This window comes from Oncorhynchus kisutch, linkage group LG25 (assembly GCF_002021735.2).
Source record: "Oncorhynchus kisutch isolate 150728-3 linkage group LG25, Okis_V2, whole genome shotgun sequence".
In the NCBI taxonomy this organism is placed as follows: Eukaryota; Metazoa; Chordata; class Actinopteri; order Salmoniformes; family Salmonidae; genus Oncorhynchus; species Oncorhynchus kisutch.
In genome coordinates, this window is record NC_034198.2 from 25302465 (window position 1) to 25323751 (window position 21287).

The following is a 21287-nucleotide window of genomic DNA, read 5'->3' on the forward strand; positions in this document are numbered from 1 at the left end:
GGCCGTGCAGTCATGAGTGAACAGGGAGTACAGGTGGGGGCTGAGCACGCAACCCTGAGGGGCCCCTGCGTTGAGGATCAGTGTGGCGGACATGTTGTTACCTACCCTTACCACCTGGGGTTGGCCCATCAGGAAGTTCAGGATCCAGGTGCAGAGGGAGGTGTGTAGTCCCAGGGTCCTTAGCTTATTGATGAGCTTTGAGGGCACTATGGTGTTGAATGCTGAGCTCTAGTCAATGAATAGCATTCTCACATAGGTGTTCCTTTTGTCTGCATGCTCGCAGTACACATCCTGGTAATCCGTCTGGCCCAGCGACCTTGTGAATGTTGACCTGTTTAAAGGTCTTACTCCCATTGGCTGCGGAGAGCGTGATCACACAGTCTTCCGGAACAGCTGGTGCTCTCATGCATGTTCCAGTGCCATTTGCCTCGAAGCGAGCATTGAAGTAGTTTAGCTCATCTGGTAGGATCGTGTCACTGGGCAGCTCTCGGCTGTGCTTCCCTTTATAGTCAGTAATGGTTTGCAAGCCCTGCCACACCCGACGTGCGTCAGAGCCGATGTAGTACGATTGGATCTTAGTCCTGTATTGACGCTTTGCCTGTTTGATGGTTCGGCGGAGGGCATAGTGGGATTTCTTATAAGCTTCCTGGGTTAAAGGCCGGCTCCTTGAAAGTGGCAGCTCAGTGCGGATGTTGCCTGGCTTTTGGTTGGGGTATGTACGTACAGTCACTGTGGGGACGACGTCATCGATGCACATATTGATGAATCTGATGTGGTGTACTCCTCAATGCCATCGGAGGAATCCCGGGACATATTCCAGTCTGTGCTAGCAAAACAGTCCTGTAGCTTAGCATCTGCTTCATCTGGTCACGTTTTTATTGATCTAGTCACTGGTGCTTCCTGCTTTGATTTTTGCTTGTTAGCAGGAATCAGGAGAATATAATTTTGGTCAGATTTGCCAAATGGAGGGCGAGGGAGAGCTCTGTGTGTGGAGTAAAGGTGGTCCAGAGTTTTTTCCCCCTCTGGTTGCACATTTAACAGAAATTTGGTAAAACGGATTTAAGTTTCCCTGCATTAAAGTCCCCGGCTACTAGGAGCACCACTTCTGGTTGAACGTTTTTTTGGTCGCTTATGGCAGAATACAGCTCATTCAATGCTGTCTTAATGCCAGCCTCTGACTGTGGTGGTATGGAAACAGCTACGAAAAATACAGATGAAAACTCTCTAGGTAGATAGTGTGGTCTACAGCTTATCATGAGATACTCTACCTCAGGCGAGCAATAGCTTGAGACTTCCTTAGATATCTTGCACCAGCTGTTATTTACAAAAATACATAGCCCGCCGCCCCATGTCTTACCAGACGTCGCTGTTCTATCCTGCAGGTCCAGAGTATAACCAATCACCTGTATGTTTATGGTATCTTCGTTCAGCCACAACTCTGTTCCCGAGAAAGCAGTATGTCGTTCGCATCAGGCTCGTCAGACTCGCTAATGGATAAAAAGGATTCTGCCAGTCCATGGTGAGTAATTGAAGTCCTAACGTCCAGAAGTTATTTTCGGTCATAAGAGATGGTACTGGCAAAATTATGTACAATATAAGTTAAAAAAACAAGTTACAAAAAATGCAAATAAACAAACTAAAAAACACAATCGGTTGGGAACATGTAAAATGTCTGCCTTCTTCTCAGGTGCCATTATTACTTATTAACCAACAAACAGCCAGACAGACACTTCAGCTTATTAACCAACAAACAGCCAGACAGACACTTCAGCATATTAACCAACAAACAGCCAGACAGACACTCCAGTTTTTAACCAACAAACTGTCAGTCAGTGATTACAAGTCATAAACCAGACTAATATATCACTGAGCGTGTGTATCGACTATTGTTAAAAAGGTCTCCTGGACAACTGCACTACACTAATTTAAGCCAGAAAACTCAGTAGGATATGAGCACATCTTCTTGGGCATTTCATGTGTATTGCAAGTGTTATCCATTTCATGTGTACTGCATGTGTTATCCATTTCATGTGTATTGCAAGTGTTATCCATTTCATGTGTACTGCATGTGTTATCCATGTCATGTGTATTGCAAGTGTTATCCATTTCATGTGTATTGCATGTGTTATCCATGTCATGTGTACTGCAAGTGTTATCCATTTAATGGGTATTGTAAGTGTTATCCATTTCATGTGTATTGCATGTGTTATCCATTTCATGTGTACTGCATGTGTTATCCATTTCATGTGTACTGCATGTGTTATCCATTTCATGTGTACTGCATGTGTTATCCATGTCATGTGTACTGCAAGTGTTATCCATTTAATGGGTATTGTAAGTGTTATCCATTTCATGTGTATTGCATGTGTTATCCATTTCATGTGTACTGCAAGTGTTATCCATTTCATGTGTACTGCAAGTGTTATCCATTTCATGTGTACTGCATGTGTTATCCATTTCATGTGTACTGCAAGTGTTATCCATTTCATGTGTACTGCATGTGCTATCCATTTCATGTGTACTGCATGTGTTATCCATTTCATGTGTACTGCATGTGTTATCCATTTCATGTGTACTGCATGTGTTATCCATTTCATGTGTACTGCATGTGTTATCCATTTCATGTGTACTGCATGTGTTATCCATTTCATGTGTACTGCATGTGTTATCCATTTCATGTGTACTGCATGTGTTATCCATTTCATGTGTACTGCATGTGTTATCCATTTCATATCCATTCCATTTCATGTGTATCAACTCCTCAGCCATTCCAGACTAAACCCAGACGCACATCACAGTGGACTAGCAGCAGTGGTGGGAGAGATCCAAGAACACAATAGCATAGCAGTGGAATGGAATCAATGCTGAGTGTTTGAAGCCCAAACAGACAAGTCACGACTCTAATCCGCTATAGTTAATGGATGTTGCTGTCTGCTGCCCAGTGTTCAGAACCCACCCCCAGAGAGAACACACAGGTCAGGATGTTGCTGTCTGCTGCCCAGTGTTCAGAACCCACCACCAGAGAGAACAGACAGGTCAGTATGTTGCTGTCTGCTGCCCAGTGTTCAGAACCCACCACCAGAGAGAACAGACTGGTCAGGATGTTGCTGTCTGCTGCCCAGTGTTCAGAACCCACCACCAGAGAGAACACACAGGTCAGGATGTTTCTGTCTGCTGCCCAGTGTTCAGAACCCACCACCAGAGAGAACACACAGGTCAGGATGTTGCTGTCTGCTGCCCAGTGTTCAGAACCCACCACCAGAGAGAACAGGCTGCTCTTGTGATCCTCTGGACCAAAGGCAGTGTGACATTTCCACACCAGCCGGAGGAATTGTGGCACCATGGTTGCCTTCCGAATGACACCCTATTCCCTTTATAGCGCACTACTTTTTACCAGGGCCCATAGGGAATAGGGTGGCATTTGGGATGCAGACCATGATACCGCAGGCTCTGTAATGGGGTATAGCCTTAGGCACCCTCTGGCAGCTCCCGCCCTCCTGCCTGCCTCTCCAATCCATTTCACAGGTTGGGTTCAGAGCAGCTGGGACCCCCTGGGTGAAACCTCCACGCAGGCAGAGAGAGCAGAGTGAGGAGAAGAGATTAAATCAGAAACTCATTGATTTCCTAAAAAGGTCAGCACTGCTTTCAGAGCATTGTCATTCTATCTGGAACAGTGAGGTTGAATAAGCCAATAAAACAGCTCTACTGCCTGCCAGCTCCCTACCAGCTCCCAGCTCCCTGAGGCCAATCAAGGCAGAGCAGGAGGGCTGGTGGTAGGGCTGAGGAGGAGAAGGGGGAGGATGCTGCTGCTGAGGGCTGGGGATAGCAGGGGAGGTCTGGGGAGGGAAAGAAAGGGAAGGGGGAGCGCGGGGGAAAGCAAATGAGGACTAGGTGAGAGCTGGGGAATACTTGGTGTGCAGGGGAGGGCTGGGTAAGACTGGTGAGAGCTGGGGAGAAAAGGAGAAAGGGAGGCCCTCCATGAGGGGATCAAGGTGCATCCAGCCAGGCTGAAGACCTGCTCTGATTGTGCCTGCTGCTGAAGCCTGCTGGTCCCTGCTGGGTGCTGGGAGGTGGAGAGGCTTTGATATGCATCCCAAATGGCACCCTATTGCCTGTATAGTGCACTACGAACCCTGTTCGAAAGTATTGCACTATAAAGGGAATAGGGTCCCATTTGGGATGAAGCCTGAGCCTCAGATGCCCATATTGTAACTTGGCACTGGCAGGCGGTGTAAAGGAGTGGCACTGGGTTGGATTAATTAAAGAGTGGGAAGAAGGCTGGGGTGCTCGGGACCATGCCCAATCTGGTGTTGTGGCTATGGACACCCACATCTGACTTCGAGGCAGATTAAAAGGCAGAGAAAGACTATTTATTTCTATTTTGCAAAACACACGAACAGGTGCGTAAGCTACACTCCAGAGGTGGTACATCTTTGCACTGGCACACATGCAGCATGCTGATGCAGTTGGACTCATTGTGCAGAGGTAAAATAAAACGCATGAAAGTAGCAATGCAGCAGAGTTAGCACACAGCGGAGTATCAAATTAAACGTAATGAGGATCTCTTATTCCCATGTTACCTCCCAAAATACACCACAGCAGCAACTGCATCTGCATCACTATCAGCATCTAACTGGCATACATTAACCAGGCAAATTATGATTATATTGCATTAACAAGGCAAATTATAATTATGATTATATTGCATTAACAAGGCAAATTGTAAATCATTAATTGAATGACTGTGCATGTATACACAGTCACAGTGTTCACAACCAAACTGTGAAATAAGGACTTGCATAACAAAGAGAGAACGAGAGCCATTTCTGTGTTATTCATCAAGTTATTCTTAAAACAACAACGCTCCTCTCTACGACAACAGTCATCAAGATAACAGCAAGCACAATGAAACTCCCAGAATTCCTTTTGATTCGCGCAGATGAAAGTGTTAGTAAATTAGGCTGAATGTTCTACAGACACGAAAGAGGAAAGGAGAGAGGGAAGAAAAGTGGATTAAACAGACAAAGGGGGCTGTAAGCAGTGTGGAGTTAAGAGACAGAGAGAGAGAGAGACAGAGAGAGAGAGAGAGAGAGAGAGAGAGAGAGAGAGAGAGAGAGAGAGAGAGAGAGAGACTGAGAAAGAGACGGAGAGAGACAGAGAAAGAGATTGGCTCGCTATGAGATGTAATTTTCAGGCCCCATTCCATCCGATCCGACCCAAACTCTCCTGGCTCCTGTCACCAACAACAGAAAGCCTGCTCTTCCAGCAGTAGGAAGCAGCACCCCCGGTTAAGATAACAGGGCTTTTAAAAAGCCCAGTTTAGAGAAATAAATAATTCTGTATGGTGTACAAACACACAGCAGCATATACAGTGCCTTCAGAAAGTATTCATACCCCTTGACTTATTCCACATTTTGTTGTGTTACTGCCTGAATTGAATTGAACATTTTCTCACCAACTACACACAATACCCCATAATGACAAAGTGAAAACATGTTTGTCGAAATGTTAGCAAATTTATTGAAAATTAAATACAGAAACATCTCATTTATATAAGTATTCACACCCCTGAGTCAATGCATGGTCGAATCACCTTTGGAAGCGATTACAGCTGTGAGTCTTTCTGGGTAAGTCTCTAAGAGCTTTCCACACCTGGATTGTGCAACATATGCCCATTTGCCCATTAAAATATTCTTGTTGATCATTGCTAGACAACCATTTTCAGATCTTGCCATAGATTTTCAAGCAGAAGTCAAAACTAACTTGGTTACTCAGAAAACTTCACTGTCTTCTTGGTAAGCAACTCCAGTGTAGATTTGGCCTTGTGTTTTAGGTTATTGTCCTGCTGAAAGGCGTTATCCTCTACCAGTGTCTGGTGGAAAGCAGACTGAACCAGGTGTTCCTCTAGGATTTCGAACCTGTTCTTAACTCCATTCCGTTTATTTTTTATTCTGAAAAACTTCCCTGTCTTTAACGATTACAAGCATACCTATAAAATGATGCAGCCACCACTATCCTTGAAAAAGAGTGGTACTCAGTAATGTGTTGTATTGGACTTGCCCCAAACATAACACATTGAATTCAGGACAAAACGTTAATTGCTGTCATATTTTTTTTCAGTCTTTTTTAGTGCCTTGTTACAATCAGGATGCATGTTTTGGAATATTTGTTTTCTGTACAGGCTTCCTTCTTTTCAGTCTGTCAATTAGGTTAGTATTGTGACCTAACTAAGTTGCTAATCTTTCCTCAATTTTCTCCTATCACAGCCATTAAACTCTGTAACTGTTTTAAAGTCACGTTTGGCCTCATGGTGACATCCCTGAGCGGTTTCCTTCCTCTCTGGCAACTGAGTTAGAAAGGACACCTGTATCTTTGTATTGACTGGTTATATTGAAACAAAAGGATATTCAATGTCTGTTTATTTATTTTTTGTTTTCATCTACCAATAGGTGTCCTTCTTTGCTTGGCTGAATCTGGACTTTGTGGTTGAATCTGTGTTTAAAATTCCCTACTCGACTGAGGTACCTTACAGATAATTGTATGTGTATCATGTATCATGTCAAACACTATTATTGCACACAGAGTAAGTCCATGCAACTTATTATGTGACTTGTAAACACATTTTTAGTCCTGAACTTATTTAGGCTCCTTACCATAACAAATGGGTTAAATACTTATTGACTCAAGACATTTCAGCTTTTCTTTTTTTATTAATTGGTTGACATTCTGAAAACATAATATCAGTTTGATTGTGTTGTGTGAAGTATTGTGTGAAAGCCAGCGATAATCCATTGTAAATTCAGGCTGTAACACAACAAAACGGGGAAAAACTCAGTGTAAATACATTCTGAAGGCACTGTAGGAGAGGGTTAATGATACAACTAGGCTAAATCACGAGGATGAGAGTGGTAAACCGCACCCTAGTGGTGAATGTTGGACAATGCGTTTCACACCCGATCCCTTTCACTCTGTAGACACTTAAGGAATAAAACTAATTTTTCTCATTCAATTCAAGCCTGCACTGCCCAGCCACAGTAGCCCATTACAGTGCAATGACTGTAGCTTTCAATGATCAAGTTACTGAGAGATAGACTGAAGAGAGAGAGTGGGAGAGAGATAACTGAGGAGAGAGCGAGCAAAAGAGCGAAAGAGAGAGACTGAGGAGAAAGAGAGCGAGGAAAAAGAGAGTGAGACTGAGGAGAAAGAGAGAGAGCGAGAGAGGAGAAAGAGAGAGACTAAGGAGAGCGAGAGAGAGATTGGGAGTGAAGCTGATTTCCGAGATGACTGTGACAGGAAATGATCAGTTAGTGGTGAGTTTTTAATTTTTTAAAATTTTATTTTACCTTTATTTTACTAGGCAAGTCAGTTAAGAACAAATTCTTATTTTCAATGACGGCCTAGGAACAGTGGGTTAACTGCCTGTTCAGGGGCAGAACGACAGATTTGGTACCTTGTCAGCTCGGGGATTTGAACTTGCAACCTTTCGGTTACTAGTCCAATGCTCTAACCACTAGGCTACCCTGCCTCCCTGGGGTAGCGGCAGGGTAGCCCTTTGGCAGGGGTCGTCAGAGACGAGCAGGATAGGAAGATAGACAACCACAGCTCATATCTGCCATTCCTGGAATCCCAGCCTAGCTATTAGGTAAGCCTGGAGTGATTATTAGTGGGCCTTGACCTGGGAGGGCTGTAGTTAATCATTTATTGAGTTCACAATGACTTGTGTGGACCGGCATCAGTGAACACTGACGTAAGCATCCAACTTCCCAGTTACCATCATGTAACTGACTGTATTCCCCCACACGACATTCCAACACGAATGAGTGACATTGGGCGATTGGTTATTAACCGAATGCCCAAAGGAGCAGACAACAACACAGTTTGACCTACAGGATTTCTTCTGTGGAGGTGTTGTGTATATTTCTGTGACCATTACCTGTGAGCTTCTTGATGGGCTGCAGCCGGACACTGATGGTCTGGTGTGTGAGCAGTGGGGAGGAGGGCAGGGAGCGTGAAACGCCCTCCATGATGCGGATGTGCTGCATGCCCTCGGTCATAGAGAGAGGCGGAAGGGCATAGTCGCCCTCAAAGGCACAGTCACTGTCTATACTACCACCTGCAGGAGGAAGCAGAAAAGTCAGCGGTAACAAGACAATAACATTAATGTTCCACGCATATACTAGCTATTTCATTTAACGTCTGGCATTACAACATTTACAGTATTGTGAGTGTAGTCATAGATGTTTCAGAACAGTTATTAGCGTATTTGTTGTGCATTGTATTGCATTATGCATAACTTATAAGGAATTATACATGTGCTTCTAGTGGCATTGTAGATACTTAGCAAACCGGGAACATTCCCAGAACATTAGACAAGATTCCAATTAAGGTTTTATCTAACATTAGGATGATAACATCCCAAAAACATTAAAAACAAAGTTTTAAATACCTTTTTTTATGTTTTAAATTAACTATCCTTGGAATGTTCGCTGAACATTCCCCAAAGGTTTTTATTAGGTTTCAAGGTAACGTAATATCACAATGTATCAGTAATGTTTTCCCAGCAAACTAAATTGGTTCTGTGAACGTTCCTAGAACATTTGTTAGGTTGCAGAAAATGTTCTCATAACACAAAAACTGTCCAGTCGTGCTGATACAACAACATTACCAGAACAAATGCATTATGTTCTTTAAAAGTTCCTCACACACTTCTTCAGGTTGTGGGAACATTGACGCAGAGGGTTAATGATCTGGCTGCATATCTGAAAAATGCAGGTTCAATCCCACATATTCTTTAACCATGTTTCTTTAATGTCGATCAGATATACTCTACTAAAAGAAAGGATGTCTTTATTTTGTCCAGATTTATAAATTCAGACTGAAATGCAGAATATAGACTAACTGTAAAAAAAGGGCTGTCAAGGGCTGATTTCAAGGTTTTACTGCTAACCTACAAAGCATTATATGGGCTTGCTCCTACCTATCTCTCTGATTTGGTCCTGCCGTACATACCTACACGTATGCTACGGTCACAAGACGCAGGCCTCCTAATTGTCCCTAGAATTTCTAAGCAAACAGCTGGAGGCATGGCTTTCTCCTATAGAGCTCCATTTTTATGGAATGGTCTGCCTACCCATGTGAGAGACGCAAACTCGGTCTCAACCTTTAAGTCTTTACTGAAGACTCATCTCTTCAGTGGGTCATATGATTGAGTGTAGTCTGTCCCAGGAGTGTGAAGGTGAACGGAAAGGCTCTGGAGCAACGAACCGCCCTTGCTGCCTCTGCCTGGCCGGTTCCCCTCTTTCCACTGGGATTCTCTGCCTCTAACCCTATTACAGTGGCTGAGTCACTGGCTTACTAGGGCTCTTTCATACCGTCCCTAGGAGGGGTGCGTCACTTGAGTGGGTTGAGTCACTGATGTGATCTTCCTGTCTGGGTTGGTGCCCCCCCTTGGGTTGTGCCGTGGCGGAGATCTTTGTGGGCTATACTCGGCCTTGTCTCAGGATGGTAAGTTGGTGGTTGAAGATATCCCTCTAGTGGTGTGGGGGCTGTGCTTTGGCAAAGTGGGTGGGGTTATATCCTTCCTGTTTGGCCCTGTCCGGGGGTGTCCTCGGATGGGGCCACAGTGTCTCCTGACCCCTCCTGTCTCAGCCTCCAGTATTTATGGTGCAGTAGTTTATGTGTCGGGGGGCTAGGGTCAGCTTGTTATATCTGGAGTTACTTCTCCTGTCCTATCCGGTGTCCTATGTGAATTTAAGTATGCTCTCTCTAATTCTCTCTTTCTCTCTTTCTTTTTCTCTCTCAGAGGACCTGAGCCCTAGGACCATGCCTCAGGACTACCTGACATGATGACTCCTTGCTGTCCCCAGTCCACCTGGCCGTGCTGCTGCTCCAGTTTCAACTGTTCTGCCTGTGATTATTATTATTTGACCATGCTGGTCATTTATGAACATTTGAACATCTTGGCCATGTTCTGTTATAATCTCCACCCAGCACAGCCAGAAGAGGACTGGCCACCCCACATAGCCTGGTTCCTCTCTAGGTTTCTTCCTAGGTTTTGGCCTTTCTAGGGAGTTTTTCCTAGCCACCGTGCTTCTACACCTGCATTGCTTGCTGTTTGGGGTTTTAGGCTGGGTTTCTGTACAGCACTTTGAGATATCAGCTGATGTACAAAGGGCTATATAAATACATTTTATATCTTATTTTTCATGATCTGAAAAGCAAAAGTGATCCTAGATCAGCACTTACAGTCTTGGATACCTTGTAAATATGAGCCCGGAAGTACGCAGAATGCACAGAGGATGGGTGAAGTGATGGGGAATAACCCAGTTACCAGTATTTCCTTGGGTTAGTCATGTCTAAGAAGATTAAAAATGAAGCATGGAATTTCTGATTGACCATACTGCCATGAATACACACTTAGAACAGATGTGTAAAAAACAACACGCTGTGTTATTTTTCACACATCTGTGTGTCTAGCTAGGGATAACGTGTTACTTTTAACACAATCAAAGTGCTGTCACATTTAACACATGATTTGTGTAAATTACTCAAGACACCCTTTCAACACACATCCTATAGAATATCCTATCAGATTTTGGAACCTATTCTATAGGATTTTACTACCCTCGCCTTCTGGATGATAGCAGGGTGAACAGGCAGTGGCTCGGGTGGTTGTTGTCCTTGATGATCTTTTTGTCCTTCTTGTGACATCAGGTGCTGTAGGTGTCCTGGAGGGCAGGTAGTATGCCGCCCGGTGATGCGTTGGGCAGACTGCACCACCCTCTGGAGATCCCTGCAGTGCGGTTGCCGTACCAGGAGGTTATACAGCCCGACAGGATGCTCTCAATTGTGCATCTGTAAAGGTTTGTGAGGGTTTCAGGTGCCAAGCCAAATTTCTTCAGCCTCCTGAGGTTGAAGAGGTGCTGTTGCGCCTTCTTCACCACAATGTTTGTGTGGGTGGACCATTTCAGATCATCAGTGATGTGTACGCTGAGGAACATGAAGCTTTCCACCTTCTCCACTGTGGTCCCGTTGATGTGGATGGGGGTGCTCCCTCTGCTGTTTCCTGAAGTCCACGATAAGCTCCTTTGTTTTGTTGACGTTGGATGAGAGGTTATTTTCCTGGCACCACACTCCCACGCCCTCACCTCCTCCCTATAGGCTGTCTCGTCATTGTTGGTAATCAGGCCTACTACCATTGTGTCGGCTGCAAACTTGATGATTGAGTTGAAGGTGTGCGCGGCCACGCAGTCATGGGTGAACGGAGTACAGGAGGGGGCTGAGCACGCATTCTTGTGGGGCCCCAGTGTTGAGGATCAATGAAGTGGAGGGGTTGTTTCCTACCTTCCCACCTGGGGGCGGCCTGTCAGGAAGTCCAGGACCCAGTTGCACAGGGCGGGGTTCAGACCCAGGGCCTCAAGCTTAATGATGAGCTTGGAGGGTGCTATGGTGTTGAATGCTGAGCTGTAGTCAATGAACCGCATTCTTACATAGGTATTCCTCTTGTCCAGATGGGATAGGACAGTATGCAGTGTGATGGCGATTACATTGTCTGTGGATCTATTGGGGTGGTAAGCAAATTGAAATGGGTCTAGGGTGTCAGGTAAGGTAGAGGTGATATGATCCTTGACTGGTCTCTCAAAGCACTTCATGATGACAGAAGTGAGTGCTATGGGGCGACAGTCATTTAGTTCAGTTACCTTTGCTTTCTTGGGTACAAGAAGAATGGTGGACATCTTGAAGCATGTGGGGCTGTGGATGCAGTTTGGGTTGGCAGGCTTAGTGAGAGTTAACACGCTTAAATGTCTTACTCACGTCGGCCACGGAGAAGGAGAGCCCACAGTCCTTGGTAGCGGGCCGCGTCGGTGGCACTGTGTTATCCTCAAAGACGTCGGTGTTTATCCTCAAAGACGTCAGTGTTTCCGATCATATAACATTTTGTCATTAATGTTGTTGTATTGTACTCAAACTAATGACAACAAACTATAATTTAATGGGTTCTAATAAGATTCTGATTGGGGTGACACAATCCTACAAGTCTCCTTTAGGATACATTTATTTTTAATCCGTCTGTCTGCATATTTCAAGACATGGCATAAGAAGGTGCAGTGAGATACCCAATGGGTTAGACGACACTTTTCTTGTCAATCATCTTGTAAAAACATACTTCAAAACTGGAAATCAACCAGTCATTCATCATTAACACAATGGAAAGGTCAAATGATTTATTATCTAAATGTTGAAAGTGTGTGGGCAACAGAGAGAAACAAATTCGTGCAGTTTGAGGCCATGTGGCACATGATACAGGTGTTGGAGATGGGGGTGTGAGCAGGGGTGACGTTGTGGATGTTTGTGTGCATCTGTATGTTGTTGTTTGTATGTGTGTTTTGTATTGTAAAAAAAAAAAAAAAGAATAAAGAAACAATAGGATCCAATCAGATTTCTTTTGAATTCCAATAGGAAAGAAAGTACTCCAATAGGATATAGGATTCTGATAGAGGTGACAAAATCTTTGAATAAGAAAACTGTAGCCCAACAGGATTCCAACAGGATTTTGATAGAGGTGACAAAATCCTATATGATTGTGAGAATCTTGGATTCTATAGGAAAAAAGTTGGATTAGCGATTTATGTTAAAAGTAACACAACATGGATGTATTAAAAAAATGGTTGATGTTTCTGACACATTTTGTGTTGTATTCCACTTAAATGCGAAGCTTCACAACATTTTCAGATTTGAAGAAAATGGCGGAAAATATGCAGCCGAAGTTCGACGAGAGCGGATACAAATGTAAGTACAAAAAGTAAATATTCATCGCATTAGCTAATTATGACAAATGTTAAGAAAATGTTGAGCAAGGTAAAATAAAAGTAATGACTTGTCAAGTAAGTTAAATTAAACGTTATGTTGGCTGATAATTTGTTAGCAACTCTAGCCTTACAAACCGCAAAGCATATATGTACCAGTACGTTAGCTAGCTAGCTAGCGAACGTCAGTTGGCTACTAATACATCAAACGTGTCAGTATATTAACTATACTGAACATAAATATAAACACAACGTGTAAAGTGTTGGTTCCATGTTTCATGAGCTGAAATAAAAGATCACAGAAATTTCCCATGTGCACAAAAAGCATATTTCTCTCAGATTTTGTGCACAAATTTGTTTACATCCCTGTTAGTATCCCTGTCAGTGAGCATTTCTCCTTTGCCAAGATAATCCATCCACCTGACAGGTGTGGCATATCAAGAAGCTGATTAAACATCATTATCATTACACAGGTGCACCTTGTGTCAACTTTTGAGGGAGCATGCAAATATCATGCTACCTGCAGGAATGTCCACCAGAGCTGTTGTGAGAAAATTGAATGTTCATTTATCTATCATAAGCTGCCTCCAATGTCGTTTTAGAGAATTTGGCAGTATGTCCAGCCGGCCCCACAACAGCAGAACACGTGTAACCAGCCCAGGACCTCCACATCCGGCTTCTTTAACTGTGGGATTGTCTGAGACCAGTCAAACGGACAGCTGAGTAAACTGAGGAGTATTTCTGTCTGTAATAAAGCCTTTTTGTGGGGAAAAACTTATTCTGATTGGCTGGGCCTGGCTCCCCAGTGGCTAGGCCTATGCCCTCCGAGGCCCACCCATGGCTGCGCCCCTGCCCAGTCAGGTGAAAACCATAGATTAGGGTCTAATGAATTTATTTAAATGGACTGGTTTCCTTATATGATCTGTAACTCGGTAAAACCTTTGACATTTTTGCCTGTTGTGTTTATATTGTTGTTCAGTGTGAATGCTGACTAACTACCCAACATGAGGCTTATATGCAGTTGGTAGCTAATGGTTTTAAACCTGATTTATGTCACGATAACTTGCCACAGGTTTATCTAAAAAGGGTGTCTATGTACATCATAAGGACTGAAGTTGATCACCTGGCGTGCTAGAAACTAATTCCGGTTCACAGGAAAGAGGCATGCGGCTTTGAAGGGGTTTGAGTAAGCAGCTGAATTGCTGGGAACATTACCTAACATTAACAATCACTAGACTGTTAAGTTACTGCAGCTTATATGATCTGGCCTAATTACATTCATGATGCAATACATACTTGGGAGCGAGTGATAACGTTACAGGTTGGCAGGAAATTTGGGGGGGACAAAAAATACAAGTTTTGTGCTGGCATCAATTCACCTTTCAATTGGTTACTAATGCCTGGGTGTATTTTATCTGTATTTGCCAACTGATAGTTGGTAACTGTAATATATTATTGTGCTTTGCCTAGGGCATTTGTGCAAGTGTACTGTCAGAAGGGGAGGGACAAAGATACAAGTATTTATTTTCTGTATACAGTAGACATCTAAAATGTCTCAATATCTTCACAATGTCCAGGTTGTATGGTGAGTATGGTGAGTCCAGCTAACTGGTTTCTTTTAGGATTTGAAGTGTCCCCAAACTGGGGTGAGTACAGAGGGAGAGGAGAGCACCTGATGGCCCAATTCACATAAGGCCCGCTATTACACCGCCTGTTGTCATTGCCTCATCCAGCCAGGAGGTAGTGGTGTTTTCAGGAAAAGTTCAGGAACCGAGAGAGAGAGAGGGAGAAAAAGATAGAACTCCCAAGAGGAGGAGAGAGCCAGAGTGGGTCACACTACTCAGAGAAATGCAGGACATAGATCAAAAGAGAGAGGCCGGCCAGCACTCATGATGAAAAGAGAGAAAGATGCAATAAAAAGAGAGAAGAGAGACAAGGAAAACAGAGAGTTGAGGAGGACCGCAAGATGGAGAAGATAGAGGAGGAGTACAAGAAGAATGAGGAGAAGAGAGAGGAGGTGTACAGGAGGATGATGGATGAGGAGAATAGGCGTAGGGACAACGAGAATTGATGTGGAGAAGATGAGAATAGACGGAGAGACGAGGACAATAGACAGAGGGAGGCTGGACTGTTGAGGGTTTGGAGGATTTTAATGACAAAAAGTAATGTTTTTATTTGACAGTGCCATTGTTTGAGTTCCAGATCTGGTTCCAATGCCAAACTATTTGAGCACTTGATTGAGCCTGCCTATAAATGCCAGTGCTAATATAAAAATACATGTGTTTTGTTTAGTTTTTTATTTGATTCAATTATTTTAAAAAGTTACGTTAAGTGGAAGGCCACACAGCTTTTCTTATTGTATTAACAACAAAACCATACGTTTTATGCCCTGAAGCTCTTAAAAGAGCTGCACCACACACAAACAGCAGAATAGAACATCTTTCAAATATGAAAACTGGTAATGTTATAAAAAACAGAACAGTAAGTTATGTCAAATGTGAACACGGGTGATATTGATTGATTTAAGAATCAACAATTACGTTTCAAAAAACAAGTTGTGCGGCGGTGAGGATCACATGGGTTGTTTTCTACTGGTGGGGAATTGCAGTAGTTGTGGTGACCTGGGATGGGGTTAGCAGGTGCTGCAACATTGCCTACTCCTGATGATCAAATCAAATGAAATTGCATTTGTCACATGAGCCAAACACAACAGGAGTAGACCTTAAAGTGAAATACTTACTTACAAGCCCTTAGCCAACAATGCAATTTGAAGAAAAATTAGTGTTAAGTATTTACAAAAATAAACTAAAGTAAAGACAAACAATAAAAAACCAGTAATGAGGCTATATACAGGGGGAACTGGTACAGAGTCAATGTGCCGGGCACAGGTTTTTTGTTCGTTTTTAAAAATTGTTAAAAAAATTATTTTGGACATAATGTTGCCGCTACCATCTCTTATGACCGAAAAAAACTTTTGGACATCAGGACTGAGATTACTCACCACGGACTGGCAGAATCATTTTCTAAATTTAATGAGTCTGACGAGCACAACACAAACAATATACTGCTTTCTCGGGAACAGGCCAAGATCCCTGTGATTTGCATGAGGAGGAGGCTGAGAAAAAGGGGCCAGACGGCGGGCTGCCTTCTGAGAATTCATAGGCAATCGAATAAACCCCCACTTCCTTCCATTCTGGTAGCAAACGTGCAATCTTTGGAGAATAAAATCAATGACCTAAGCGCAAGATTAAACTACCAACATGACATTCAAAACTGTAATATTTTATGCTTCATGGAGTCGTGGCTGAACGAAGACACTATCAACATACAGCTGGCTGGTAATGCTCTGAACCGGCAGGATAGAACAGCAACGTCTGGTAAGACATGGTGCAGGAGACTATGTATTTTTGTAATTAACAGCTGGTGCAGGATATCTAAGGAAGTCTCAAGCTATTGCTCACCTTAGGTAGAGTATCTCATGATAAGCTGTAGACCACACGATCTACCGAGAAAGTTTTCATCTGTATTTTTCATAGCTGTTTACATAATACCACAGTAGGAGGCTGGCACTAAGACAGCATTGAATAAGCTGTATTCCGCCATAAGAAAATAAGAAAACGCTCACCCAGAGGTGGCGCTCCAAGTAGCCAGGGACGTTAATGCAGGGAAACTTAAATCAGTTTTACAAAATTTCTATCAGCATGTTAAATGTGCAACCAGAGGGAAAAAAAAAACTCTGGACCGCCTTCACTCCACACACAGAGAAGCATACAAAGCTCTACCTTGCCCTCCATTTGGCAAATTTGATCGTAACTCCACCATCCTGATTCCTGTTACAAGCAAAAATTCAAGCAGGAAGCACCAGTGACTAGATCAATAAAAACGTGGTCAGATGAAGCAGATGCTAAGCTACAGGACTGTTTTGCTAGCACAGACTGGAATATGTTCCGGGATTCCTCCGATGGCATTGAGGAGTACACCACATCAGTCATTGGCTTCATCAATAAGTGCATCGATGACGTCATCCCCACAGTGCACCGCATGCACAGTTGAAGTCGGAAGTTTACATACACTTAGGTTGGAGTCATTAAAACTAGTTTTTCAACCACTCCACGAATTTCTTGTTAACAAACTATCGTTTTTTCAAGTCGGTTAGGACATCTACTTTGTGCATGACACAAGTACATTTTCCAACAATTGTTTACAGACAGATTATTTCACTTATAATACACTGTATCACAATTCCAGTGGGTCAGAAGTTTACATACACTAAGTTGACTATACCTTTAAACAGTTTGGAAAATACCAGAAAATGATGTCATTGGCTTTAGAAGCTTGTGATAGAATAATTGACATCATTTGAGTCAATTGGAGGTGTATCTGTGGATGTATTTCAAGGCCTACCTTTAAACTCCATGCCTCTTTGCCACATCATGGGTAAAGTTTAAAAAATCAGCCAAGACCGCATAATTTGTTTTGTAGACCTCTACAAGTCTGGTTCATCATTGGGAGCAATTTCGAAACGCCTGAAGGTACCACGTTCATCTGTACAAACAATAGTACGCAAGTATAAACCCCATGAGACCACGCAGCCGTTATACCGCTCAGGAAGGAGACGCGTTCTGTCTCCTGGAGATGAACGTACTTTGGTGCGAAAAGTGCAAATCAATCCCAGAACAGCAGCAAAGGACCTTGTGAAGATGCTGGAGGAAACAGATACAAAAGTATCTATATCCACAGTAAAACGAGTCCTATATCGACATTACCTGAAAGGCCGCTCCGCAAGAAAGAAGCCACTGCTCCAAAACCGCCATAAAAAAGCCAGACTACAGTTTGCAACTGCACATGGGGACAAAGATCGTACTTTTTGTAAACGTCCAGTGGTCTGATGAAACAAAAATAGAACTGCTTGGCTATAATGACCATCATTATGTTTAGAGGAAAAAGGGCGAGGCTTGCAAGCCAAAGAACACCATCCCAAGTGTGAAGCAAGGTGTATGTAAACTTCCGACTTCAACTGTACATACCCCAACCAGAAGCCATGGATACAGGCAACATCCGCACTGAGCTAAAGGCTAGAGCTGCCGCTTTCAAGGAGCGGGACTCTAACCCGGACGCCTATAAGAAATCCCTATTTGCCCTCCGACGAACCATCAAACCGGCAAAGCGTCAGTACAGGACTAAGATCGAATCGTACTACACCGACTCTGACGCTCGTCGGATGTGGCAGGGCTTGCAAACCATTACAGACTACAGAGGGAAGCACAGCCGAGAACTGCCCAGTGACACAAGCCTATCAGATGAGCTAAACTACTTATATGCTCACTTCGAGGCAAATAACACTGAAACATGCATGAGTCCACCAGCTGTTCCGGAAGACTGTGTGATCATGCTCTCCGCAGTCAATGGGAGTAAGACCTTTAAACAGGTCAACATTCACAAGGACGCAAGGCCAGACGGATTTAAAGGACATGTACTGCGAGCATGCGCTGACCAACTGGCAAGTGTCTTCTCTTCACTGACATTTTCAACCTCTCACTGTCCGAGTCTGTAATACCAACATATTTTAAGCAGACCACCATAATGCCTGTACCCAAGAACACTAAGGTAACCTGCCTATATGACTACCGACCCGTAGCACTCACATCTGTAGCCTTGAAGTGCTTTGAAAGGCTGGTCATGGCTCACAACACCATTATCCCAGAAATCCTAGACACACTCCAATTTGCAAACCGCCCCAACAGATCCACAGATGATGCAATCTCTATTGCACTCTACACTGCCCTTTCCCATGCAGGGATGGGCGATATGGCCTAAAAGTAATATCTCAATTTTTTTCAGAAGGTTTGGACGATTCACAATATAGATATATATATATATATATCTTGATTTCTTGTTGAGGCCAAGACATAATTCTTAACTGAATTTTCTTTATTAAAATAAAAAAAGGCCTATTTGTGCAAAACAAATTAACAACACACACCCACAAATCTCTTCTATTGTTTAGGAATGTTTGACCACTAGCTGTTTGAATATGTAATTTCTATAATCATTTTGATTAAAAATGTATTAATTTAGTTAATTTGTTGTTAATATTAAAACAGCCTGTGGTTATTTGCTATAGGATTGGCAGAATGACACAACAACAAACACATTAGCCTACAACTGGCCTGAACATAACTTTTTTGAATGCACTTTAATTATCCAATGTCACACTTACTGATGGTGAGGTGAAGCCTGTACCCAAAGCACTGCAGGCGGGTCCAGTAGTTAAATCGCAATGCTTTTATGATGTTGTTCCTGCTGTCAGTTGTCATGCACACTAGTCGGTCTTCACTCACCTTCAACGATGCCAGAGAGTCTGATACCCTAGGCTATTACTTCACCTGTATGATCATCGGGAAAGTAAGACATCTGGAGGCAGACATTTGCAATTTCCAGTCTTCATTTATGTAGTGGACAGTCAAACTTAGGTATGGCTCTGCTCGACCATAGATCGGCTGTGGTGGAAAAATAAGAAACACAAGCCAGCTTCTCTGCGACTCTTTTGCGGGTAGCAGTGTATAATCGCAGCAGGGCTTCTTCTGTGAAATACTTGCGGCTTGGCAGCTGATATTTGTGGTCAACTGTACCTAGCAGCTTTTTAAACTCTGGCATTTCTACTGTAAATATTGGACCATATCTTTCGCTATGTAATAGGTCACTGCATCCGTTATCTCTTGAGTCTTCATCATCCCGAATGACCGCTCCGACACATTCCTCGCCTTGGAATGCTTTGCATTGTAGGTGGCCTCCACTGCGCCCCTCACTGGCTGCCTGTAGGGTGTCATCAGACAGATGGGATCCACCAACCAGGGATACCCACCATCCCCGAGGAGAAACCAGCCTTGTGGTGGGTACAGGCTCTGAACATATACAGGGCTGTGTTTCAGGACCCTGGCTTTGTGCACATACCCAAGGAAGGCAATGTCGATGTTGATGAACCTGCACCTGTGGTCACAGATGGCCTGAAGCTGATAAGAATAGATCAACCTCCTGCATTTCATCTTGTGATGTAAAAATGGATGACATTCTTCATGATCCCATCACTGACTCTATGGATGACATTGTGCACTGTGGTCCGGGGGACATCAAATGCCTCGGACATAACACAGTACGAAGTGCCACTGGCCAGCCAATAGACAAACAGGAAGCTTTCCAAGGTCTTGCCACAGCCATAGTCCTGGTCTTCTTGCTCTCTCTTCAGGCCGTCAAAAGAGGGAAATTCGGAAGTGGGGTTTGAGGTCCAGGTCACCCAAATACATTCTCAATGGACATTGTTGATGAAGTCGTAAGATGGCTAGCTAGAAATGTGTTATGCTAACAAGCTAGCAAGAAGTTGCATAGCAACAGCATCAACTTCTGATAGACAGGCAACGCACTCGTACACTCAACTGAAAGGATACCATTTGTTTACTAAAATGAACTAATAGTATTAAGTATGTAGTATTCAGTATATTAGTATGGGAATTCAAACACAGCTCAGGTGTTCTGTGAACATTCTTACAACATTACCTAACTTAAACATTGTATTAATGTCATCTCTTGTAATGTATCCACACTGTTCCCACAACCTAATTACATGTTCTGGAAACTTTTAAAGAACTTAGAAAGCCTGTTATGTCAACATTCTTGCAACATCAAAGGAATGTTTTGTGCACCTTGATACAAACATTATCTGCATGTCAGCACAACTGGGCAGTTTTAGCGTTTTGGGAACCTATCTCTTGTCAAATCCCCACAATGTTCCCACTGGGAAACTTTAAAGAAAAGCTAAATGTGTTGTGAATGTTTTTTGCAACCTAAAAGAAACATTGTAGAATCATCTGCACAAGTGGACAGTTTGTGTTTTGGGAACATATCTTTTGTGATGTCCCCACAATGTTACCACCAGACTGTTCCCACAACCTAATGAAACATTCTGGAAATCTTTAAAGAACACATTACATTTGTTTTCGGAAATGTCTTGCAACATCTGGCTAATGTTTTATACAAACATTATTTAATCATCAGCACGACTAGACCGTTTTTGTGTTATGAGGACATTTGCAGAGACCTAATGAATGTTCAGGGAACTTTCACAGAACCAATTTTGGTTTGCTGGGTAGGGTGTTCATAGGAAGTAGTTTCTTCTCTACATGTACGATTTCTGACAGTATCCAGGGTAAAGTGAAGTGAATGTGGAAACATGGAGAGTGACCCATGTTGTGATGATGCTGAGGTATTGACTGGGATCTGCCTGGCTTGACCCAGCAGTGATAATAGTCCTGCAGGCAGACAAGCACCACATGCTGCTTACATGACAGGATGCCTCGCTGTTTCCCTCAATAACAATGTTCCAGAAACCCGTCACCTCTGATATAACACAGAAACGTTGTCTAACCATCAGAGATATGTAGCTAGAATAGAGATGTGAGTGCAACCATTATCTAAAGACAACCA

The 21287-nt window shown here is 43.2% G+C and overlaps 1 protein-coding gene across 7 annotated transcripts in view; it reads right to left on the reverse strand.

Annotated features, from left to right (window-relative positions):
• Nucleotides 1–21287, reverse strand: part of tanc2b (tetratricopeptide repeat, ankyrin repeat and coiled-coil containing 2b) — a 213023-nt gene that overhangs the window by 86127 nt on the left and 105609 nt on the right. For all 7 annotated transcript variants that reach the window (XM_031805234.1, XM_031805232.1, XM_031805237.1 and 4 more), the window contains one exon: nucleotides 7934–8113. In XM_031805234.1, coding sequence (XP_031661094.1) covers nucleotides 7934–8113 — 180 coding nt within the window. The remainder of the gene's footprint in view (nucleotides 1–7933; nucleotides 8114–21287) is intronic.